The following is a 23,114-nucleotide window of genomic DNA, read 5'->3' on the forward strand; positions in this document are numbered from 1 at the left end:
CAGGGCCTGGTGCACTGCAGGGTGCAGTTGGCCCTTGGGCTGCCTGAGCACAATGGGGAAAAAGAGCCAAAGAGGAACTTCCTCTCCCACTTTGTACATCAGTTGTATGGATTGCAACACTTGCTGAGGAACGCTATCTGAAACAGTGCATTAGAGACTAATGAGCAGATGAGGCTAACATGCTTTCATCCTCACATGTGTAGTAACACATACCCAAAAACATGCTATAACCACCTGTAATCCAATCTCTTTCCCTCCCATAGGATAGCCATCTCAAGAAAAAAACATGCAGCTCAAGATTTAAAGCTGACTTCACCTTCCTGAATATAAAGGGAAACATTACTCAACAATTTCTCCATTTTCTTTTTGTTTTTTAATGCCATTTGGGGTTCTAAATTCAACAGATTCACGAAAGCAGGGAAAAATACAGCCTAAAACGTTATTGTTCTCTGCTCTCCCTTATGTTGAGACTTAAAAAGGCAATGTTTGTCTTTTGGGTGTTACGGGAAATGCGTGTATCCATGAGAGCTGGGGAAAGCAAATCTAAGTTTCTTCAGCTCCTCCTAGGAAGTTGGAGTGCCTCCTCTTGCTTTTGCTCTGGTCAGGATCCACTTGGCTCTGTTCTAATTACATACACTGCAGCTGCTGGACTTCAAACCTGGACTTAAGCCACTGGAGTCTACAGTACTGAAAACAGTTAACTCACTGACTCAAAAGGAAGCAATGGCATTGGAAAGTTCAGCTTTGCAGACTACTGCCTCTTTCTCAGACTTGAAAAAGGCATTGTGTACTTGGAGGCTTTATGTTTTTAAACTCTAAAATACTATCTGGACTTACATAAAGTAAGTTTCTTTGCAGTCAAATTTTATTCAAGTGTTCAGCTGACAGAACAGATCAATTACTACTGGTTATGAAAATATTTTACATCCTGAAAATCCCCAGTAAGGACTGCACCTTCATGACAGACAAATGAATTCAATGAGTACACTATGCAATGACTAACTTGAATCAATCACACTTCATGGTAGACATCATAGTGGTGTTATATCAACTCCAGTGTAGGTTAACCCACAGTAAGACTGCAGACTTTCCTTCACATTCACATTCATTTAATGTATATCCAGTTATGCATATTTAGCCTGTATTCAAGCAATTTAAAATTTTGGTTGCAGATCACCACTTTGTGCCAGTTTCTGAAATAACGTTAAACTGCGGAGTCTAGATTCGCGTTCACCATCCTTCCACAAAATAATGAGATGGTCAGCAGAGCACGTAACCAGCCCCAGTTCACTGAAGTACAGGAACATCTGCAATGAAACCATTACGATTATTATGACACTCACATGATATTATCAGCTGGTTTAAATGTTCAGTGTAACCCTGGACTGAAAAAGTACATGTGCCTGAAATGGTTCTGTTCAAACATTAGGTATTCAAAGTTACAACATATTTTCTGTATGTTTGAGATGTCATAAAATATCTGTATGAATACAACCCTTAAATAACACTTTGCCCTGAAAGATTTCCATGTGAAGAAGGAAGTAAAGCTTTACAGATAGAGAAGCTAAGGTGCAGCAACTTGAATAAAACCTTTTCTAAGTCAGCAGTAGAAGGGGCATGAGTTGCATGATCTCTGTCATACAGTTTCTGCTCAGAAATAGAAGCCACTGTACTGTTCATTTGACTACACAGTACCACACTACAACACAAGCTACTCCCACCAGGCCTGGAGGAATCAAGAATAAATACCTCTTCAGAGGCACTGGCATGCAGCTGGTCACACACAGAGGGCGACAGGCCAGTGAGAACTGTAATATACGAGAAATATAGAAGTAGTGGAGAAATTCCACAAGAGCAGCGGAGCCAGTAAATAGTGATCCCTGACTTCAATGACCATAAGGCTGCCTTTCATCAGCTAACATTTCAACATAGCATTCAGTGGAACAAGGCCACACAGAGACATCATGGCATGCTTGCAGTGCTCTGACCTCTCAAGATACTGAAGAGATTTGTCTGGAGAAAGAACCAAGATTGTGTACAGCCTATTTTCCCCAGGAACAGCCAGTTATTAGCTCTGTGATTCCAGTAAAATACACATGCCAAGCACACATCTTTGACCATCACATTTCATCCACACTCAACATCTCCAGCCTCAACTGCTCCCGTCTGTCTAGGGTCTAAAATACTTTCCATATGCTCTACTTTATGTAGAGCAATGCAGGAAATGATTGTCACCATTATCTTAGCTGCTATTTAATTCTAAAGCATTGCTGTAAAGACAAAACATATCAGGACAGAGCAAAGAAGGCAAGAGACAAACTAGACACTACATCTCCTTTTGTAGGTACCTACTTTTCTTACTACTATGATAGTCTCTCCTAATAATTTTTGAAATAGTTTTAGAGAGAAAGATGGGAGAGAGAGGCAGAAAGATTTGCAGAAATCTCTGTAGCAGATGGGATCATTCTATCTATTAATGAGAAGTTGCCAGCTTTTACTGGTTCTGAAATCCAGTTAGTTTCATGCATACTTTTGAGCAAAATTACTCCAAGACTTGCCTCCTCCTCCCTTCCTCATTACCAAACCTTTCTCCTGCTCCTAGCAAGAATGTAACAGTTCACTGCAAGAAAGCTATCTTTCACTCCAATATTTTTGCCAAACGTTAACACTGAAAACACAAGTGTGGAAGGGGAAATACCATTTAAAAATACATATACTCTGTTGGGCAACACAGCACAATACCTGATGTAAACTTAAAAGACAACCTTAAGGCTCACAGCACAGGGGTTACAATTACTGAATTGATTTCATTTTTATGAGTCTTTGTACAGACTGTAAACTTAAGATGAAATTTTGAATAATCATCCAGTTCCCAGTTGTACTGTTTGCAGTCTCCAAAAGAACCCAATATCCTACCATATTTTCCATAGCATTTTCGTACAGTCACAGACTTCATGCATCTGTCACTGTTCAAGCTCTGATGAACTTTAGATTACTAATATTATCATTTTCATACTGTTCTACATATTCCACACAATGTGTCTATTTATTAGTTGCTAAAACTCTGATGAATCTAGAAGGACCTAAAGCCCAAGACTCCCATACAGCTCCATAGTATGATGAAGACATTCCCAGCCTCCCGACCTACAGAGTCAAAAGTTACAGCTTTTTAAAGAACACAAGTATTACATAAGTTAACATAAAATTACATAAGTAAATGAAATTCTTTTTTTTCATTCTACTAAAACTGGCCTACCTGTACAGCTGATGAATGACCAATCAGATCACCAATCAGCTCCAAAAAATGCATAGGTGTATTCTCCTGCACCTTCTTAGCTTGGTTTGCCTGCTTGTTTGCCCTTCCAAATCCCCACATGTTGAAGAACCCTGCAGGGGGGAAAAAAAAAAAAAAAAAAGTTTTCTTTTGGAAAACAAACAAACAAAAAGCAATTTTTATTTCCATTAGCTAAAAAGAAAGCTTTGAGAGTTTCTTGTAATCTAGAAGTAGGACAGACTGCATGGCAAAGTAACTGAAGCATTGTACTGCACAGCATTTCTGAAACAGAATTACTCATTTTTATGGCAAACACATATATTGAATCTTCTTATAATGTGGCAAATTTTGCATTACTCACTTGGATAAGAAAATATATGTATTCAGCAGAGAATCCAGAAGATGCTTAAATGAACTAACTGAATGGCAAAGGCAGATACAGGACAGTGATGCTCTGTTCTGCTAAACTGCCCAGCTGTCATTTGTGCTCACAAGAGAAAAAAGAAGTGCTGATCTCGTCCCTGTGTGTCCTCCACTGCACCTTAGAGCACTGCACACAAGTAGCAAGCAAGTTTTCGGTGCTGAATTGCCTGCTTTCATACCACTTACTGACTTCTCATTTAGTCTTAAAATCATCACCCAAAATGTTCAACAATAATCCTCCACGCATTCCACTTAGATACAAGAAAATACATACCTGAAGAACTGTGTAATGACATTTACAGAATGAGAAAGTTTGTGTTCTGTACACAGTGAAGTTCCGTCTTCGTTCCTAACCCATCCTTCAAGCCTATCAGCAGACACAAAGAAGTGTGCTAGGCCAAGGCCTTGGTACAAGGCAGAAGACAGGGGAAATGAACAACTACTTAAGGGATTCCTCAGAATGAAAATAGCACAGCAACAGCAGGCTAGCCATCCCACTATGGCATATAGTTTCTTTGAAACCTAGGTCCGATTATCAAAGTTAAATATTTCAAACATGAAAACACATCACAATAAGCAGCTGAATTGCACAGACCAGCTGTCATCAGCAATACTGAAGCAGGACATTCCTGAAAACCAATCCAGAAGGCAAAAAGATTTGCAAGTAGAAAAAAATATTAGAAAAACATCTTTATAACAGTTCTATCAGTCAAGCAACAAGACTCTGAGGGCTGTATGCACTTGAAGTTGGGACAATCTCAAAGTGAGTCCGAAGTTCAAGGAAGAGATGTAGAAATCTTTTTTTGTGCCAGCTGTTCATTTCCAAGTTAGTCTTTAACCTTTTTTACAAAGTCTTGCAACTTACTTTTGGCAGGGAGAGTACCCAGTAAAAGGAGATGTGAATGAAAGTTCGACAGGAGAGACAATAATTTTTGTTAGACCAGCTAATACAAGTGAAAACTGAAATAAGCTTCATGGCACAGAATTGCTCCAGTAGGACCTTCTAAATTCCCAAATCAGATTTTAGGTGGCTTGGATGCCCAATGTCTTCTCTGGTTCCCCTCCCACATCTGTCCCAGTGATTGAATACATGACATTGTCTCTTCTTAAAAAGCCTTCAAGCTTTTGTACACCTGAATAGAGTTCTCTGATTTTCTAAATGCTGTTTTCACCCACACCCCAAGCAAACCTGTTGGAACTGGTTCATTTGGCAGCTGCTGCTTTTCTCGGAGCTCCCAAATGCGTACACTGCCATCTTCTGAACAGGATATCAGCTGCCTGTCAAAACAGTTGATAGGCAGTACAAGCATGGATACAAATAAGCTGTATCTGTAGCAGGACAAACTATAGTGGACTTGAAACATAAATAGAATATATATGTTTTCAAACAAACAAAAAAAAAACACACTAAAACACATCTACACTCTGCAAACACACAAAATGACTTCAGCAAGCTTTCTTTCATTAACCAAAACCATATTATTTATTGAAACAGAACATAAGGAAAAATAGCCTTTTTCACTACACATAAAGGATGTGCTTAGAAAAATGTGAATTTTCAAAATCAGGACCCCAATTTTTAGCTTCTGACAGAATTTTGCTCCATCAAACTTAAAGGGATTTAAAAAACGCAACTCCTAGATAACATTAAAAACTTGTCACATATGTAATTTTTGTTAATTTTTTTTAACTTGGCTGTCCAAAATAAGTTCTAGCCAGAAATTCCACTTTAATGAAAGAAGGCTGGAAGTTGTTATTTTTTTGTTAGTTCTGGTAAATAATTTTCATTAAATATCTAAGATCTGCCATAGGTCTTTGCTTTATATAAGTAAAACGCCATTAAGCTGTATTCCCCGTGTAGACAGAAGTGTTTATGAATACTGACTTCGAAAATAGCCAAGGTATTTTATTTTGAATCTGTCTATCAAGCACACTGGATTAGTTATTTCATATTGAATTTCGAAAATAAAATCAACAAGTTCTACCCAGTAAAAGCAGATCAAGCTAACGATTAAGTCCCTGCCCTAGAAATTAGATGTAGCTTTGTAGTATCTAGCCACTCTGCCAAGTTTTGAGCTTCTTTACCGCATGACAAAATGTACCATGACTTGTACCTGTTTGGAAGCATCTCAATGTGCAGTACAGAAGAGTCGTGAGCAGTTCTCCGGCAGGCAATCACACGCTTCATTTGAAGATTATATACGTATATGCCTTTCCCAACTGCAGCATACACATACTGGAAAGAAAATTCAATGGAACAACTTACAGAAACAGACAGTGAAATATCACCCTGTGTGTTATGGATTTCCAGCAGGCCTTATGATATCATCTAGTCAGCATTACACAGCTAGTTTCTGTACTCACGTTAACTGCTTTATCCTAAGCACATGGAAACAGCAAGTTTCAGAAAAAAATATGGATCTTTTGGAAGAGATACTCTACTATAAGTAGTTATTTAATTTCAGTACTTTCATCCTCTGTCCTACAGTCTAAAGAGAAACCAGGAATACCAACAAATTAAAACATTTCCACAATTAAACGTTTATATACTTACACTAAAAGTATAGCTCTGTGTTTTAGCAAACCCTATTTTTCTCAAGGAGTAGTGAGAATCCAGAATTCTGAGAATTTCAGGAGAAATCTGAGAATTCTGCATTTATCGTTTTTGTTTTGTTTTTAATTTAATGAATCTGCACAAAACGGTCTTACCCAAGGATACAGGCTCCACTTCCATATATTACACAATACTGTGAAGACCAGTAAGCATTTTATATGCAATGTTCTCCTTCAGTACAACGCAGGGATCCCATCTGACAACCACCACGGTTCTAAGAAGCCAGAAATACCTTGCATGTCCAGTTCCATTTTGGAACTGGATCTTAGTTTGGGTTCAGGGAGTTTTTTTTGCTTTATTATGTACATCTACAGTGAGAGCTCTATCACCACTGAAATTTAAGTCTTTCCATTAGTTTTTTCCATTTTGAGACACACTCTTGACTTTTTTTTTAGGTTTCATGTATGCTCTACTAAACGCGCTCTTCACAGAAAACCTTCTTTTACACCAGCCCTGGTAAAATTGTGGTCATTAAAAACCCCAAGAAAATAAGAAAATAAATAAGACGAGGAAGCATGAACGGTACACTGATGTTAACAGGCAGGAGAAGCAGACACCAGGACAGGAGGTGCACTCCTTAGCACACTTTTTTAGTATTGCCAAACCTTTACCATCCCACTGGATTCTGAATGGTGCTATGCATGCAAATTAGACAAGCTCTTCTTCAGCTAACCAACTACCTAGTCAGCCAACAAAGCTCCTAATAGAGAATTTGTCACTGTAAAAAATATGTAATTAAAAAAAACAATAAAAATAATGAAGAACTGTGTACTGCTTTTAGATAGCAGGTAACAAAGTAATTGATCAGAGGAATACATTTCTAATACATTTCCTCTCCACTTTTTTTGGTAGGAACTTCACAAGACAAAGACAGATCTCCTCTACAACCTTCTCTTTCAGGATGTAGGAAGAAAAGGTGATTCTAGTGCTACCATTCAAACCTCACAATAGAAATACAGTTCAAAATACTGCAGCAATCTGTGTTTAGCTCAGTTCCATGAACGGAAGAAAGTTCTCAGCAGACTTAGATTCCACCCTATTCAACACTTTTAACTGCTTCTGAACTTCCCAAAATTCCTTTCCTCCTATAAGCTCCATTTTGTGCATTCTTTGAGCAAGGAGTCAGAATGCTTTGAAGCCAAGTCCCAGAACTCCTCCTGAAGAAGACTGGCTTTTTATTCCTCAGCACTGACAACAGAACGACATGAAACCCTATGTTTAAACACAGGTACATCTCTCTCCTTCCATTCCCACTCAATGTTTCTATTTGCAGTATTTTTGAGAATGCTCTTTCCATAATCATGCAAGACCCCGAATGATGACTTGGCCCTCAGGCTGCATTCAGGCTTTCCCAATTTTCATTCTGTTATAGCTTACACCTTCAAGTCATTTCCAGAAATCTTTTTCTTAATCATTCCCTTGCAATACACCTTCATGCTCCAGAATAGAATCCCACTGTACTTCAACAATGAAATACTTTTTCCTTTGTCACTAATAGGCAGTGACATTTCTCAAAAGTAAACAGCAATCTGAGGATTTTTACCATCTCCTCAATAACGACTGAGCTCTCATAGGTCATCTCCAGAGTAAATGTACAAGACATGCACTGTTTTGAAAAATGTCATTCCAGAACCATAACACAAAAGATGTACACCATCAGAACGTTGTGGGTTTTTTTTCTAGTGGTACTGCAAACAGCTGATTTTCTTTTTTCAGTCAAAAAATAGTTCTTGAAACAGTCCATAATGTTAGCTCCCATACAGCCAACACCCTACAATCTGCAGTAAGCACAATGACCAAAATCTGCACATGAAAATTGTGCCCATTTTAAAGAAGTCTATCAAATTGCTTAAAACAGCAACGAAACTGAAAACACAGAACACTTGCCTCTTTCAGTAGTTTGCACAGCTTAAGAATCCTTACCTCGTCATCAGATGCTAAGTGTTGAACTGAAGTTTCATTTGGACTTTGGGATAGTTTTATTTCTGTCCGTGCATCTGGTTGGACAGAAGAGTCCCAGAAGTTGCACTCAGATGCCTGCTTTGTCCAATCAAGTGCATCCCAAACTATTAACTCACCCACATGAGAACCTGTCGCAAAAGTCAAATCTAGAGGGGAAAAAAAAAAAATTTTAAAAAATCACATTGAGATCATATTACTTTAAAACAAACAAACAAACCCATCCATTTCAGACAAGGCTACAGTCCTACACAACAAAAAAGATTATGTTAGCATAAAGCTATATGTAGAATGCAGTCACTAAATGACTGAACAAATCCTCTCCCCTTTGAGAAAATTTTTATTTGATTACTTAGAACAGCTGAGGCAATTGAAAGGAGATGAGCTCTCTCCTGTAAAATCAGAACTAGCAAAGAGGGCATTCACTTGCTGCAAAGCATAATATGACAAAGGCAGAGACCATCACTGACAGTACGTACAAGTATTTGAAGTTCATATGTTGCTTACATGAAAAAGCCTCTTATTCCTTTGATAAGTAGGCACATCAGTAAGCCAGAAACAACCACCAGAGAACCCAAATTTTATTCACTCCATCTCTGTTCAGTAGGCCCTTTGTGCCAATCTGGCTGGCACATATTAGCTAGAGTACAAATATACACTCTGTCACAATGGGAATAACTTCTCCTGGGCTCAGAGGGAACTCAGATAGAGACAGATAAAAGATAACAAAAGGGACAGATAAGATAACAAAACAGAAGGGTAACTACAGTCTTTACCTAGGCAGAATTTCAGGCAATCCCTTGGTCCAGGCAAAATAAGCAACAGAGACTGCATCATCTTCCAGAGCCTCTAAATAACGCATCTAAGCGCAGGCCTGCATCTGTACCCTCTGAGCCTTTTCTACATCACAAACCTACTTGGTTTGATTTCACATTTCACTGTCTTCACAGCTACCACAGAAAGGATCACTTACTAGATATGAAGCTTCACTCCAGTTACAAGTTTGGTCCCAACAAGAAGCATGCAGTTGAAATATTCCATCAAAACCCCTACTTACCATTGACACTGACCAATGACAAGATGTTATCTTGATGATCGACAAGGCGTTTTACTTCAAGGATATTCCAACCTTCAGACTTATCACTGGAAGCAATCAACCTAAAAATGACTTCAAGATAATGAGAGAAACTGACTAAATAAGCTTTATCATTTGTCAGAATAAAATATAGATATGCTCAAATAAAACAGATCATATTAAGACAGACACAAATTTAAGCACATTAAAAGTGAGACAGTGCAAGATGAGCAGTACTATTTATGATTATCTCTTTAACTGCTTTCCTCATAACACAAAAATGTGAATAATTTATTACAGTGTTATTATTAAGGTCTCCTATTACAGTAGCTGTAGGGATCAAGATTTCTACTTAGTAACTTTGATATTTAGAGAAATGATCAACATCAGAAGTTGTACAAAGCAGAAGTGGAAAGAAACATCTGTATTGACAAGTAAGGTAAAAACAATCGCTGTCTCAAAGACTTATTAAATAAAAGGATGAAATACTCTGTAATATCGCAATCAAAGTCTCCAGGAATTAAGACTTCCTTTTAATCAGTCTTGGAATTTCTTTTTTGCTATCCCAAAGGCATGTCAGAACCGAGGGAACTTCAGATGGAAGTTTATGCTGTATACCAAAGTCTAAACAAAAGAAGACTATTTCTAGTTTGCTCCCAACTCTTTGATCACACTATTAGATTTTTTTTTTTCATCCAAGTATTTAATAATATCGGGCAAAATCTGTTGTTTTGTGGACTCGTTGCTACAGTTTATCTCCTGAAACTTTTTCTACATTTTGGCATTTCAACAGTTTCATAAAACACTTGCAAAAGGCTCCCCACAAACAGCTAGCAGATGATTTACAGTTTGCATACATAGAAAAGCTTATCTCTAAGCGAGTATCAAAAATGACCATATCATCTCCTTGCAGCTTTGGATATTGTTTTATTGGCAATACTGCACTCAGTATCTTAGGAAACAGAGTTCCTAGGCACTGAACAGGTACGAAAACAAGTTCCAGACCAGAAGAACAAATGCAGATATCTACAATCAGATCTGGACAGGTGGCATTAATAATACAAAAAGAATGCATTGACCATTTCTCAATGAAACTCCTGAAGGAGACGAGTACTATCTGCTTTATTATCAAATAAAGAAAAACATAGGAAGGTTGCTAATTACATCTTAGTACCTTTCACTTTTCCTATACAACTCCAGCAGTGTTCTGAGTACAGGTATCTCTGATAAGCAATGACAGAAGATACTAAGACCTAACAGAAATCCAGAATACTCACTTAGCTCTTTGCCAACAGCAGCCGCAACACAGTTTTTAGGCAATTCAACCAAAGCACTAATACCTTTGAAAAATAAAGGAAATAAGGGAGAAAACAGTATTTATTGACCAAAAGTAAACATAGTTGCTGATAAATCCTTTGCAATAATGCTTTTCATAATTTTTGGTCCACATACAAATTACTAGCAAAACAAAATCATACTGCATGAAGCCAAAGTAAAAATGCAACAGAAGTGAACAGATTACTTCAGATGGAAGAAGAGTTCGGTTCAGAAACCAGCAGAATTCTTAGCACTGAACTTGACATAGGAGCTAAAGTTCCTACAAATAATCTTTTTTATTTTAAGTAGTGATAAGATGTATATGCCCTAATGCTGGACAACATAAAGGATAATGTGGTAATTATGAGACTTTAAATACGAGTTGTTGAAGTTGTTAGATACTGATATGGCCACAATGTACATGAGATTAAAATATTATGCAGAGCTAGCTGAAGCATAACTCTGCATAAGAGAAGATGTCCAGCTTGCTGCTATCCTGCTTTTGTTCCACATACACATCCCAAAACCTGTGTTGTCACATTAATATGGGAAAATTCCCTGAAGAATAAAACAGTCTCTTTCTTCTCCCAAAAAGGAAGCAAGGGATCAGGAGAGCCAACGCAGCACATTCCATTGGTCAACCCTACACACAGAAGTTTACATAGCACTCTATGCTACCAACTACAAACACCAATTAGAACTACTATTTGGTAGGATACTTTGCATCAAACCTAAAGAAATACTGGTATTCTCAAAGATTCAGAAGGGTTTTACTTACGGCTATTACTTATATGACAAAAATAAGGAAAATTAACAGCTTCATAGCTATCTTAAAGTAAAGCATAGCAATAATGTGTAACTATTTTCTTTGCACAGCTAGATAATATAAGGTTATTAACAGAAAAGCATGAATTTGAGGTTTTGATAGAAATACAGTAAATATAATCTGATTTCAACCTTCTACAAAAAAAAAAAAAAAAAAAGCACTGATTCTTAATAATGAAAAGAAATTTTACTACTCTACTTCTAATACCATTAAGTTTTAAATAGAAATAATAAAACTCCAGCTCCTTCACAGAGGAAGTGAAAGGATCTGGCCCCAATTACAGCAAATGCATGCAAGTCAGCAATAGAGGGTACAGCCCTCTAAGATTTCAAGTTAATTGGAACACATTTATTGCAAAATATTTAGAGTAACTGTAAAGTATTACACTTACTAAGGTTTGACATACTCTAAAATTCACGTAGCACAGGAGACTAAAAGCAGTCTTAATTTTGAAATGATTATGTTTGACATTTTTAAAAAGTGGCTCTAATACATAATGTTATCATTAAAATTAAAGAGAATTTGCCAAGTTGGTTTTGCATCATTATACAGATCCATTTTACTTGCACTTTAACAGCTATAATGAGTCATTTACATTTTTACCTGCATCAGTAAGATGACTGGTCTTACACAAGAGATCTAATTTTCGGTTCCAAACACATAGATCACTCCCTCCAGACAACCATACATCCAGTCTTTGAAGGACTGTCAAACACTGCAGAATAAAAATCAGATATATGCCCCCTGCAAAAGTTCTGCAGGGAATTTTTCACTAACGTGACCGTGAGCTTTAGCTAGATGAACCTGCAAGTACTATGAAATACAGTACTAAATGTCAGTTTCTTGAGAAATACAGAATTAATTACATACTGTATGTTACATTTTTTCTATCAACAATGCAAGATCTGATCTCTAATGATATTTTCAATCAACATTCAAGAATAGTTTGATTCCTGATTGCCTTTTCCAATGCAATAACAAAACAGAGGTACAAAATCACCCTTCATCTATAGCCTTTCAAAAACAAAATTGAGGAATTCAAAGTTCCAGAAAGAAATTAAGAACTTCTTAAGAACAGTTCTCAAGCAGTCACTGTTAAAGGGTTACATCTTCTAAAATTACACTGTTGTTCATTTAAATACACTTGCCCATAGGAAGACCCACACAGAAAAGATTACTGTGCACAAAAAGACAGGCAGACTTAGGGTTCCCTCAGCTTACCTTTACAGTAGAATGGAAACATGACACTTTTTGCACCTGTCTGCCAGTAGTGCAGTCCCAAACCTGACTTAATTCATTAAGGAAATTGATTTTATATATTTATTATAACTGCTGTGTTTTTAACTAAAGGAGAGTCTGGGATATAGATATGCAGAAACTCAGTCTTACAGCTTCAGACTGTCTTTTCAAAAGGCCAAAATGACATGCTAATAATTGCCTATCATTAAGATTCATTTTCCTAGTAGGGATTACATCTAACTGTGAGCAATGACTAGAAAAAAATCCTAGTTTGATCCAACTATACATACTGCTTTACCAGCCAATAAATTCAAACAACCCATAGCCTCTGTAAATGCTTCCAATAAAAACAAACAAAAAAAAGAAGTTCAAAACCTCTCCAGACCCAAGGATACAATAACTGTTCTATCAGCTGATGCTGTTAAAATCAAATGACTGTTTTCTTCAGAAGCATCTGATGAAAAAAATGGTGCTATAGCTGTAATCTTGTGTGTGTGACCATGAAGTTCAAAAAGTTTCTCTCCAGTCTGAAAAATAAGAACAGGGAAAATAAAGGGTAAAACTTGGATTAAACCTATTGTAATACATGACACAGGTACCAAAGTACTTTCGAAAACAAAAATTTCTAAGAGTCTAAAATGTCAATTTCCAAAATCATTTATGGTTTCACTTCACTAGGCCTTCAACACTTTCCAAGATCTTACTTTGTTAAAGTTAAGTTAAATAACATATTAAGTACCTACATGAAGAGTATTACATAACAAATACAGTGGTTTTCACATTTACAGAGCACAATTTCCATAAGTTACTTTATTTTAGAAGAGTTTCAAAAATTACAATGAAATTTTTATCACAGCAAGCAAGGCCTTGCTGTGGCACTGAGTGAAAAATTTAACTATCAATGATTGGTGTTCTTCCAATAAAGTTTTGCATTAGCTCTCCATTTAGACTCTTCAGTTTTAATGCAGTTATTGCAAACAGGGCTACTAATTCTGAAAGAGTTATATCCTGGGATCTTGCCATATAATCACAGAGTCCACAGTTAGTACCTTAGTGTTTTCAGCAAGCACTGAGCATATATTAAAAGAAGAATTAGTTGTAAGTTCATATTCACTTCTGCTTTTCACATCAACATATAATTTCCCAATATGTGAAAAACCATTATGCCACCACAAAACATTTTAACTTTTAAAAATTATTTTTTTCTTATGTCCACAACACAACTTTTACTTTCCTAGTTCTTCTTTTAAAACAGATATTTGATGAACTCCACTTCTACATTCTCAAATAGTATTTCTGATACAAACCAATGCAGGATTTTTTTATGCTAGCAGACATTTCAAATAGCTCTCAGTAATGCTTACTTCCTCTGAAACAAATCATCTACCCCCACACACACTAAAAAAGAGCAAACCTGAGCATTCCACAGAAAAATGATCCCATCATCTCCTGCAGATGCAAACCTGGTAAAAAATACAAAGTGAAACCTTGAATATATCATAATATAATGGAACAGAAGTAAAATTATACATAAAAAAATATTTGAAATATTAGACTCTTGATTTTGATTTAAGGAATAAATAAATATCCATAAATCTCAATTAGTTTTCAAATTGAAGTCCTGAAGTCAGTACATTTAAATAGGGGTTTGCCAACAAAGAACAAAGCTAGAGAATTCCAATAAATACTATTATAAACAGAAGCCCACATTGCAGAACCAATTCTCTTGTTGTTTGAAAATTTAATGAAAGATTTTATATACTGAATAACCTCACAGCCTAAAGCCAAATATTATCAGTCAGAGCCAATTGACTGCATGACATCAAACAAATTAGAAACCACTCATCTGAGTTCAGCACAGGAGTAGAAGAGCCCAGTATTTACCAATACTTGGAGGTAGCTTAAAAAGCCTCCCTAAGGTCTGTATTTAAGGCACCACCAGGGAGAGAGAAGCAATTGCCCCTTTCTACTTTGCCCTTGTGAGGCCCCCCATCTGCAGTACCGTGTACAAACCTGGGACCCAAGTAGAGGAGGGATATGGACCTGTTGGGGCAGTTCCAGAGGAGAGCAATGAAAATGACTGAACACCACTTATTACAAAATGTTGGGGGAACTGGGCTTGTTTAGCTTGGAGAAGACTCTAGGGAGACCTCACCATGGTTTTCTAGTATTTAAAAGGAGCACCTAAACAGGAAGGACGCAGGCTTTTTACATGGAAAGATAGTGATATGACAAGGGGGAACGGTTTTAAACTGAGATTTAGATTAGATATGTGGAAGAAATTCACAGTGTGGTGAGGCACAGGAACAGGGTGCCCAGAGAAGCTGTGGTGCCCCATCCCTGGAGGCACTTAAGGTCAGGTTGGATGAGGCCCTGGACAGCTTGAGCTTGGGGGCAGCAGCCCTGCCCATGGCAGAGCATTGGAACTTGATGGCCTTAAGATCTCTTCCAATTCAATCCATTCTATGTTCAATGAACTAAAATGTCTACTTATGTGCAAGAAAGTAGTGAAGAAGAAAATTTATATCACTTCTGATTTTTTTTTTCTGTTGCCAGATACAAATGTTTTCATTAACTACACAGAAGTCTTTCTTTTGGACTCTTAATTTGTAGTTACATTGCCTGTGAAACCTGCTAACAAAGTAAGGCTTCTGGCAGAAAGCTGTACTCCCTCAGCCCCAATTATTTTCAAATGTCCTCATTTTTTTTTTCCCTGTTACAGTAAGAAATATGTGCTAAATATGCTTTTTTTTTTTCCCTATCTTTTGTTATATTACATTGAATTACACCTGTTCTTTGAAAAGAATATAGTGAAAAAACATCTTCCATGCGTGCCTTTAATAACAGTAATATGTCATCTTTAGTGCACTTTTAGCTGAATTACGCATTGTTTTGCCACAAGGTCAAGAACTTAATCAGACTCTCACATCTCAGCATGATCCCTTTAAATTCCAGCCGCTTTTCAACTAACGTTAGAACTGTGTGCTGCTTTACAGAATTCTGAGAAAGAAACTGGTGTTCGAAGGAAGTTTTGAGCATGACTTATCAGCACGGAAGTTTAATGCAGCGCTCTTCTGTTTCCTCTTCAACATCTAACCTGGATTTCTGTTTAAGCAGAGGTACACTGTAGGGTAGCTGACTTTACAAGTACATCCTGTTCACCCAGGTGGAGTTTTGCAAGTGACCTGATTCTTTTCCAGTCATGATCACCATCCTTTGTAAACCTGCCTGCTTCCTGAAGGAGTAAGGAATGGTCAAACGAGCAACAAAAAATTCTATTCTTAAAATGTGTTATGAACTCTGTTTAGTTTAATGTGCCAAATGCTAGAGTATAACATGCAATTTTATCTCAGTCATTTTTTGGAAGACACTTGCTGAGTCTTAGCCTTCTTTAGCAATCTCCCAATCAATATGACCCTCACTTCATGATCAAAAAAATACAAGATAAAAGGAAAAAAAAAAACCAAAACAACAGCTTTCTGTTACATTTATACAGGATTTATTTAGTATCTTCAAAAACCAATCTGAGAAAATTTTCCACTCACTGGTTTTAGCTGAGCCACTGAGAAAACAAGAAAATCCTTCTGCAAAATTCTCAATAAGATGATATTATCTAAAGATCTGAAGCGTGAAACTTGGCTTACAACAGTTGACAAAAAGCACACAATGGAATAGCAGCAGAAACTAAATAAAAACATTTCAAAAGCTGAGTAACAATACTAATTTTACTGAAAAGAATCAAGTGAAAAATATTATCAGCTGTTTAACAACCCAGAAACTACAATATTCTTCATAAATAAAACCCGTGAATTACTGTTCAGCGAGGCGACTATCAAACTCCCCAAACTCTCAGAATATTAACCACCTATGTAACTTACTCCTTATCCAGATGCTATTTCACAATCTATCTTCCATGTAGCCAACCAGGCTACAGCTTTATGCTGGTTACCATTAGTTTAACTCCAGTAATTTACCTACTACCATAAAATGATGCCCAAATTATAAAAGATTTCTTTATCTCAGAAAGTGCCTGAAATCTAAGAACAGTCTGGTATTTTATTCAGTGTATGTCTTAAGAAAAATATAAAAATAAATTTTCTTCAAGTTACAACTTCTCTGAAAAGGAAGGGAAAGGACTGAGGAAAAACAAATCACAATCTTCCAGTTTTAAATGAATTTTACTTCTGATTAATTAGTGTAATGAAAAAATGCCATGGAAATGAATGAAATTTTCTGCTAAACAGTTGTAAATTAAGAACGAAAATTGACAAGCTAAAAATTGACAAGCTAAAAATCTTCCACAGAGTGAAATATACATATATGTATCTTGGCGTCAGAAGATCTCCAAGGTTGGAGCAGATCTCCAAGATCATCCAGTCGAACCGCCCACCTATCACCAATACTTCCCCACAGAACATAAAATGAACTAACTGGGAAAAAAATGAACTAAGGGGAAAAGACGTACCTTGCAAGTATATTATTAATATATCATTAATTACAATATTCCTCCACAAAATGCCTGTTTAACACTGTAAAGATAAAGCATAGGTAAGAGCTTGGTTTCTGTTTGTGCATTGTACTGAACGGTACATCAAATATTCCTCTGAGCATAACCCATAAACAACAATAAATACTCCTCAGAAAATAGACTCCCACCTATTAAGTAACATAACTAGTTCTGAGGGTTTTCTATTTAATTCCTCAAGACAGATAAGAGTCATTCTGGTTACTATTGACTAAAAGTTTCACAACTTTATTCTAAGGCAGTTATTTAATTTATCTGATTAATGATTAGGTTCAAAGAGAGAGCAAGCAAGGTTAATTTTACACTAAGAAAAAAGGACCGTATTTCATTCTCCTAGACACACTTCCAAAGAAGCAAAGGTAAAGTTAGTGACTTCATCTTTGCTTCATAATCAGTTTTTTTTTTTAGATGACACCTTCCTTGGAATTTAACTAGTTACAAAAAAAAATAAGAACAGAACAAAGATACCAGGAAATACATGAAAAAAAATGCACAAAGTTAAAATTGCATGAGAGAGATAATGGAACTGTAAGGTTTCAAGTACAGCAAATTGAAAACAGGAATTTGGAGTAAATATATAACATAGTGATTAGCCCCTTTTCAAATTTTAGTAGTCATTATGCACAGAATTAAACTACTGAACACTTCAAGATTTGAGAATTTCAGTTGCGTCAATTGCACGTCAAGTGAATTAAGCACTGGAATTTCAGAACAAAGGACAACAAATGCATTGCTTTTGACCCAGGAATAGCATTATATACATTCATATATACATACAATAACATTCAGTGAGAATACACTGTTCAATTACTACATTGAGGGGATCTGTAAGAGATGTACATTAATTTGTGGAACTGAAATACAACAAATAAACTCAAATCAAGAACACAGAACACATCAGACCACACAGGAAAAAAAAGGAAGCACTATTCTGTAATGTCTCAGGAGAAGGTATGTGTATGCATATACAGAAAGGAAAGTTCAGCCCAGAAAACTATGGGCTCAATAGCTAAAGGTGTTTCCTTCAAATAAATGAACTTGAGAAATGAAAATAACTACTTCACCATTCTTTTTTCATAAAAAGACAAACAACAGAAAAACATAATAAAACAAAAGTGTTCATCCCATGTCTTTTTAAAAACAGTCTTTTCCTCACCCTTCCCCAGCAAAAACAGAGAACTGAGAACATTTCTATATTTTTAAAGCTATTATCTGAAGCATTCCCAAGAGCATTATAGAACAATTTAAGATGCAATTTCTTACCTGTATTCATCTATTTGTACAAGAAAACGTACTATATCTTGATGACCTTTCAACACAAGGAGCTCAGTGTAAGGATTTTGTACTTGTTCTTCACCAATGGTCTGTACAGACGATTTCTAAAATTCATTTAAAAAAAAACAAATTTATTTTGTGCTGTTACTTTCATCAGGTTTTTGTAACATTTAACAATGTATTTATAGCCTCATGTGCAAATGTACAGTTACATTTAAAGTTAAATTAATTTTCTAAAATAATAATTTTACTTTAATTAAGATCGCCAGAAAGGCTCATTTCTTATCACTTCAAGTAAATAATATCCTTTTAGAGTATTTTAAATCAAAATAGAGCATGTTCTGTTTGAAAAACATTTTGTACTTTGTTCACTGATCTACTGAGACAAAAAGCCAGATCAGTCACCAGCTACCACATGGAGCCAGCTACACATACCATACTTTTAGTTTTTCATTAAATTACATACCCTCCTGAGAGGTTTCTGCATCTCCTGTGTATTTCACCTACCATTCAGTTTTGAAGTTTTATATAAAAGACAACACCTTCAATGATGTATCTGTATCTACATGTCTCATCCACTGCAACTCTATTCACGAAATACCAAAGCCAACAGCTTAAAAAAAGCATGGAGGACGATTAATCACTCCATAGAACAGCATCTACAATTACATCAACAAGACTATTAATTAAAAGCACTATAAATCACTTGGAGCAAGCTGATCATCCGGCAGGGTCAACAAAACACTGTATAAGCACTGCAGAGTTGAATAGGATAATTCTGCTAACGTCAATCATCAGTTTGTTCAATAGAAGGCAATCTCTTCGTGCTTACACTCTTTAGCATTATGAACAATTTGCTATTAGACATAACTTTTAAAAATGCCAAGGACATATAAATTACTAAGCAGTAATTCAGTGACAAAATTCTTCCACTTCCTAACTTTATTACCACTACGACCGTCTGTTCTTTAAAGATATCACAGAAACTACTGTAAAACTGTAATTACTGAACACTGTAGCATAAATGAGAGATAAACCTACATGAGACAAACATCCTCAGAAACATCAATATTTTCTTGCAGGAACAACCAATTATTTTCCATTATTTCTATGTTGGTACTTAAGAACAACAAAATTAATAAAAAGGGAAGGAAATCTGTGTTATATTTAAAATGAAGAGGTTGTCAAAATGCTAGTTCTTGCAGTTTCATCTTGGTTCTGTGGTATCTGATGCATTTCATGAAGCAACTGTTCCTCATTTTATGCAATTATGTGAGAATAGCAGTTCCCATTTAAAACAATGGAAGTATAGTCCTCAGAGTTATAAAGAAAAGTAGAAAAATATGAAAACTAACAGTTCGGCCATGAAAAGCAAATAAAAATATTCCTTTTAAAAAAAAATTAAACTCTAGCATTTTAAAAATACTAAAATATCTCAGTAGCATTCAGCTGATGACATAAGCAGTACTGTAGTCAAGAGTCCAGCTCTTTTATTTAATAACAGAAACATGTATTCACAAAACAATTGCACCACTGCTCTGAAAAAGCCAGGACTTATAACACTAACATCCTAATTCTATATTCTGTCTTTGCTGCTTCTTCACTATAACACAGTGACACTTCCTTTGAACCTGCCTGATTTTTTTTTTTCTTCCTTCTGCTTCACCTAAGATTGCCCATGAATACTGAAAGATACAGAGCTGCAATGTGATATAGAGAACAACAAGTTTTTCCTCCAGTTGTGCCATACTGCAAGCTATTCTTGCTTCAGATGTTCAGATGTTGAGATGTATCTTCTCAATTGTTAGATTACACTTGCATTCTTTCTTTGAAGAGCCTGCTTGATGTAAACTAATTGTTAACTGAACTCTCCTGTAGCAACACCAAGTTTTTACAAGAGAAGATTAGATGCTGATCCCAACGGAATCCATTCCCAATTTCCAGGTTTTTATGCAGGGTCTGCAACCATCACTGCAATAATAACATTCAACGCAGCTTCACAACTTTTTGATAATCCCCGTGATTAGAAGCGCTTAAAGGTGGGATGTTTAAAAGCAATCCACCAAAACTGGATACAAAAGTATACAGAGATTCTTCTGTAGTTACCCTGTACTCTGGAGCACAATAGAACAGTTTGTATGGACTATCACGCACACATCGGGGCCATCAACATAAGAAATTCAGGAGCTCAAGTCTAAATCATATATTGTGAAATTGAAAGAATGGAAAGGCTAACGAGAAATTCATATTTCCTGAACGTAAAATTAAAAACCTTTGCCAAAGGTTTTCAATATTCTCTTAGACTCTAGTCCTTCTGCCTCTCTGCGACCGACTGAAGCCACAGCAACAAACCAAACGCAACCAGTCCAAAGCCTACTGGCTGTAATGGACTCCCTCACCTACGCTCTTCAAGTACAAAGGCAATTAATGGTTATGAAGATCATCTTCACATTGTATGTAGCGCAACATAGTGCAAAGGGGAAAATAAGCTTCCAAAAATCATCTTTATGAGTACTTATTTGTCAGTTTTCCACTGAGGGAAAATGCCATCATTCAGCACATAGAATGCAACACAGTGATATCAGTGGAGAAAAGTCCCATGGATCATGCTTATGAAAGTCAAGAAAGGCAGAATGGGAGAACTCCGCTACAGTTACACCTTGTTAAAATATGGTGAGCCTTGAATGTAGCTCAAGCTTAAACTCCGGAGAGGAGCAAACAGCAGGGGAGCTGCCTAGCCCATTGCTGTTACCAACTCCTGCCCTGCACACAAATCTGCTGAATACAACCACAGGATAGCCGAGGTTTGGGCCGATGACGCAGGTCAGTGGCACTGCCGCCGTGGTAAACACTGACATCAGAAACAAAACAAGACGCAGTCACGTCTTGCTCACGCACAGACGCTGAAGAATGACTTCCTCGTGTCTGTCTGGCATTAAGAGTGAAAATCCCCGCAGCAGCGTTGCTAATCCCTGTTAAACGCAGGCTCGGTTCGGCACTCCTCGGGACGGGGCAAAGACGGCAGTGCCTCCCTCACACCCAGCACGACACAGAACCAGCCCACACACCGGCCGTGTCAACACCGTCACAGCCCGTAGTGCTCCTTACTCCGGGCGCCTTACCTCCGGCGCGGGGCTCACAGCGCCACCCCGCAGCACGCACAGAACGCGCAGGACCGGCTCACAGCCACCCCGCGCGGCGCGGGGCGGCGCAGCAGCCCCACCTCACCCCACTGCTCCCTCCCGGAGGGCTGAAGGGAGACGCACCCCTACCAGCGGCCTCACACGGCCCCGCCGTACCTCCGCCAGGCCCTGCGGCTCCCGGCCGCCCCCGATCAGCCAGCGCAGCATCCCACTGCCGCCGCCTCGCTGCAACTGCGGCCCAGCCCCTGCCTGCGCGCCGCCCCGGCGCACGGCTTCCCCGCCGCAGGAAGGGCCTTCTTAATCGAGCTCCGCGCCGACGAACGAGCGGGACGGGAGAGGCCTGAACAATCGAGCGACGAGTGCGTTGATTGCACACGGTGGCAAAGTAAAGGTGTTTCCTTCGCTAGGTTCTGATCTGCCGGCTTCCAGTTCCAGAGGAAATGCTTTACAATCTGAGAATAACAATCCCGTGTTATTGCTACCCTCTTGCCTGTTTCCTGAAATAAAAAATCCCCCGAACTGCTTGTCTCTAACATTTTCTTGCGTTTAGCAGCTTCCCTTGACTGCAGCTGCTTTCATTCTCTGCTGAGCCGCCCTGGGCTCCACGATGTCTGCGTTGAACTGGAGGATCCAACACTCTACCCAGCCTCCAAAACAGGGCTATCCTGTCAGGTTAAATGCCGGTCTCACATCCCTCAGTCCTGCCCTCACCTCCCTTACAAATGTCTTGGAAGCCTTTAAAGATTCAAAGCTTGAATTCCAAAGGCTCAAGGAAGCAAGATTATAAATACAAACCAACCAGACCCCATTTTTGGGCAGACACAGGAAGCCATGAAAGTAAAAACCCATCTGATGAGTGCTACTCACTGCCTCTGAGCCACATATTTTGTTTGCCATCCTGTTGACTGCTCACCCATGTTGTTTCAGATAATCAGTGCCCCATTGCATCCTGAGATGTATTTGAGATTTCCAAAGTCCTAAAGCAGGAGAAAATAGTGGCTTGCTCAGACCTGAACTAGCAGTGACAGACCTGTGTGGAAAGCATGGCAATGTCTGGGATAAAATGCCTGCATTGGCATGTTCATCAAGCACAGGGTGGCATGCAATCTGAATATTGACATTTGTTATAAGCTGTGAATTCTCCACTGCTTCTCAGAAGACTGAAATTGGCGGTCACCTTGAAACAGTTTTAAAGAGGAGTTTACTCCTATAGCAGCACACCTCTGATTTTCTACTTAGTCACTGCAAATTTCACTGAAGCTGGTTTGTCAGCTCAGCAGCATTGTGGATTGTCAGTAAAGGGCACAGTCACCAGGATGACTGTGTGCCTGCAGCTACACCTGCATGGGTGCCCATGGTAATATTTTGTCCTCACTAATCTGTTCTTTAACAGTCTTTCTAAATAATTTGGGCACTTGTTATCTTCTCCATTGGGCATTTAATT

At 37.7% G+C, this 23,114-nt stretch overlaps 1 protein-coding gene across 2 annotated transcripts; it reads right to left on the bottom strand.

Moving 5' to 3' along the window:
- Positions 1 to 843: 843 nt before the first annotated feature.
- On the bottom strand, positions 844 to 21,957 carry WDR41 (WD repeat domain 41). Of its 2 annotated transcripts, XM_052670202.1 has the most exons (13): positions 21,827 to 21,957; positions 18,516 to 18,631; positions 14,142 to 14,190; positions 13,123 to 13,254; positions 12,710 to 12,772; positions 12,092 to 12,203; positions 10,623 to 10,685; positions 9,328 to 9,438; positions 8,235 to 8,419; positions 5,812 to 5,933; positions 4,887 to 4,975; positions 3,257 to 3,387; positions 844 to 1,307 (listed from the first exon to the last, which is right to left on the bottom strand). In XM_052670202.1, the coding sequence occupies exons 1-13, from the start codon at positions 21,875 to 21,877 to the stop codon at positions 1,155 to 1,157; spliced, it is 1,377 nt and encodes a 458-aa protein (XP_052526162.1). In that variant the 5' UTR covers positions 21,878 to 21,957; the 3' UTR covers positions 844 to 1,154. The 2 variants fall into 2 exon arrangements, with proteins under 2 accessions (XP_052526162.1, XP_052526163.1); XM_052670203.1 differs by lacking the exon at positions 12,092 to 12,203 and having other exon boundaries at positions 12,710 to 12,776.
- Between the last annotated feature and the right edge of the window lie 1,157 nt (positions 21,958 to 23,114).

Source organism: Tympanuchus pallidicinctus, unplaced genomic scaffold (genome assembly GCF_026119805.1).
Source record: "Tympanuchus pallidicinctus isolate F22 unplaced genomic scaffold, pur_lepc_1.0 scaffold9, whole genome shotgun sequence".
Lineage (NCBI taxonomy): Eukaryota > Metazoa > Chordata > Aves > Galliformes > Phasianidae > Tympanuchus > Tympanuchus pallidicinctus.

What these genes read in the sequence shown, in the direction of transcription:
- WDR41 (XM_052670202.1), bottom strand. Translation starts at nt 21,877, where the DNA reads ATGCTGCGCTGGCTGATCGGGGGCGGCCGGGAGCCGCAGGGCCTGGCG. An exon ending in AGCCGCAGGGCCTGGCGGAG is followed by an intron (nt 18,632 to 21,826) that starts GTACGGCGGGGC and finishes AATGAATTTTAG; the next exon opens with AAATCGTCTGTACAGACCAT. An exon ending in GTACAAATAGATGAATACAG is followed by an intron (nt 14,191 to 18,515) that starts GTAAGAAATTGC and finishes ATTTTTTACCAG; the next exon opens with GTTTGCATCTGCAGGAGATG.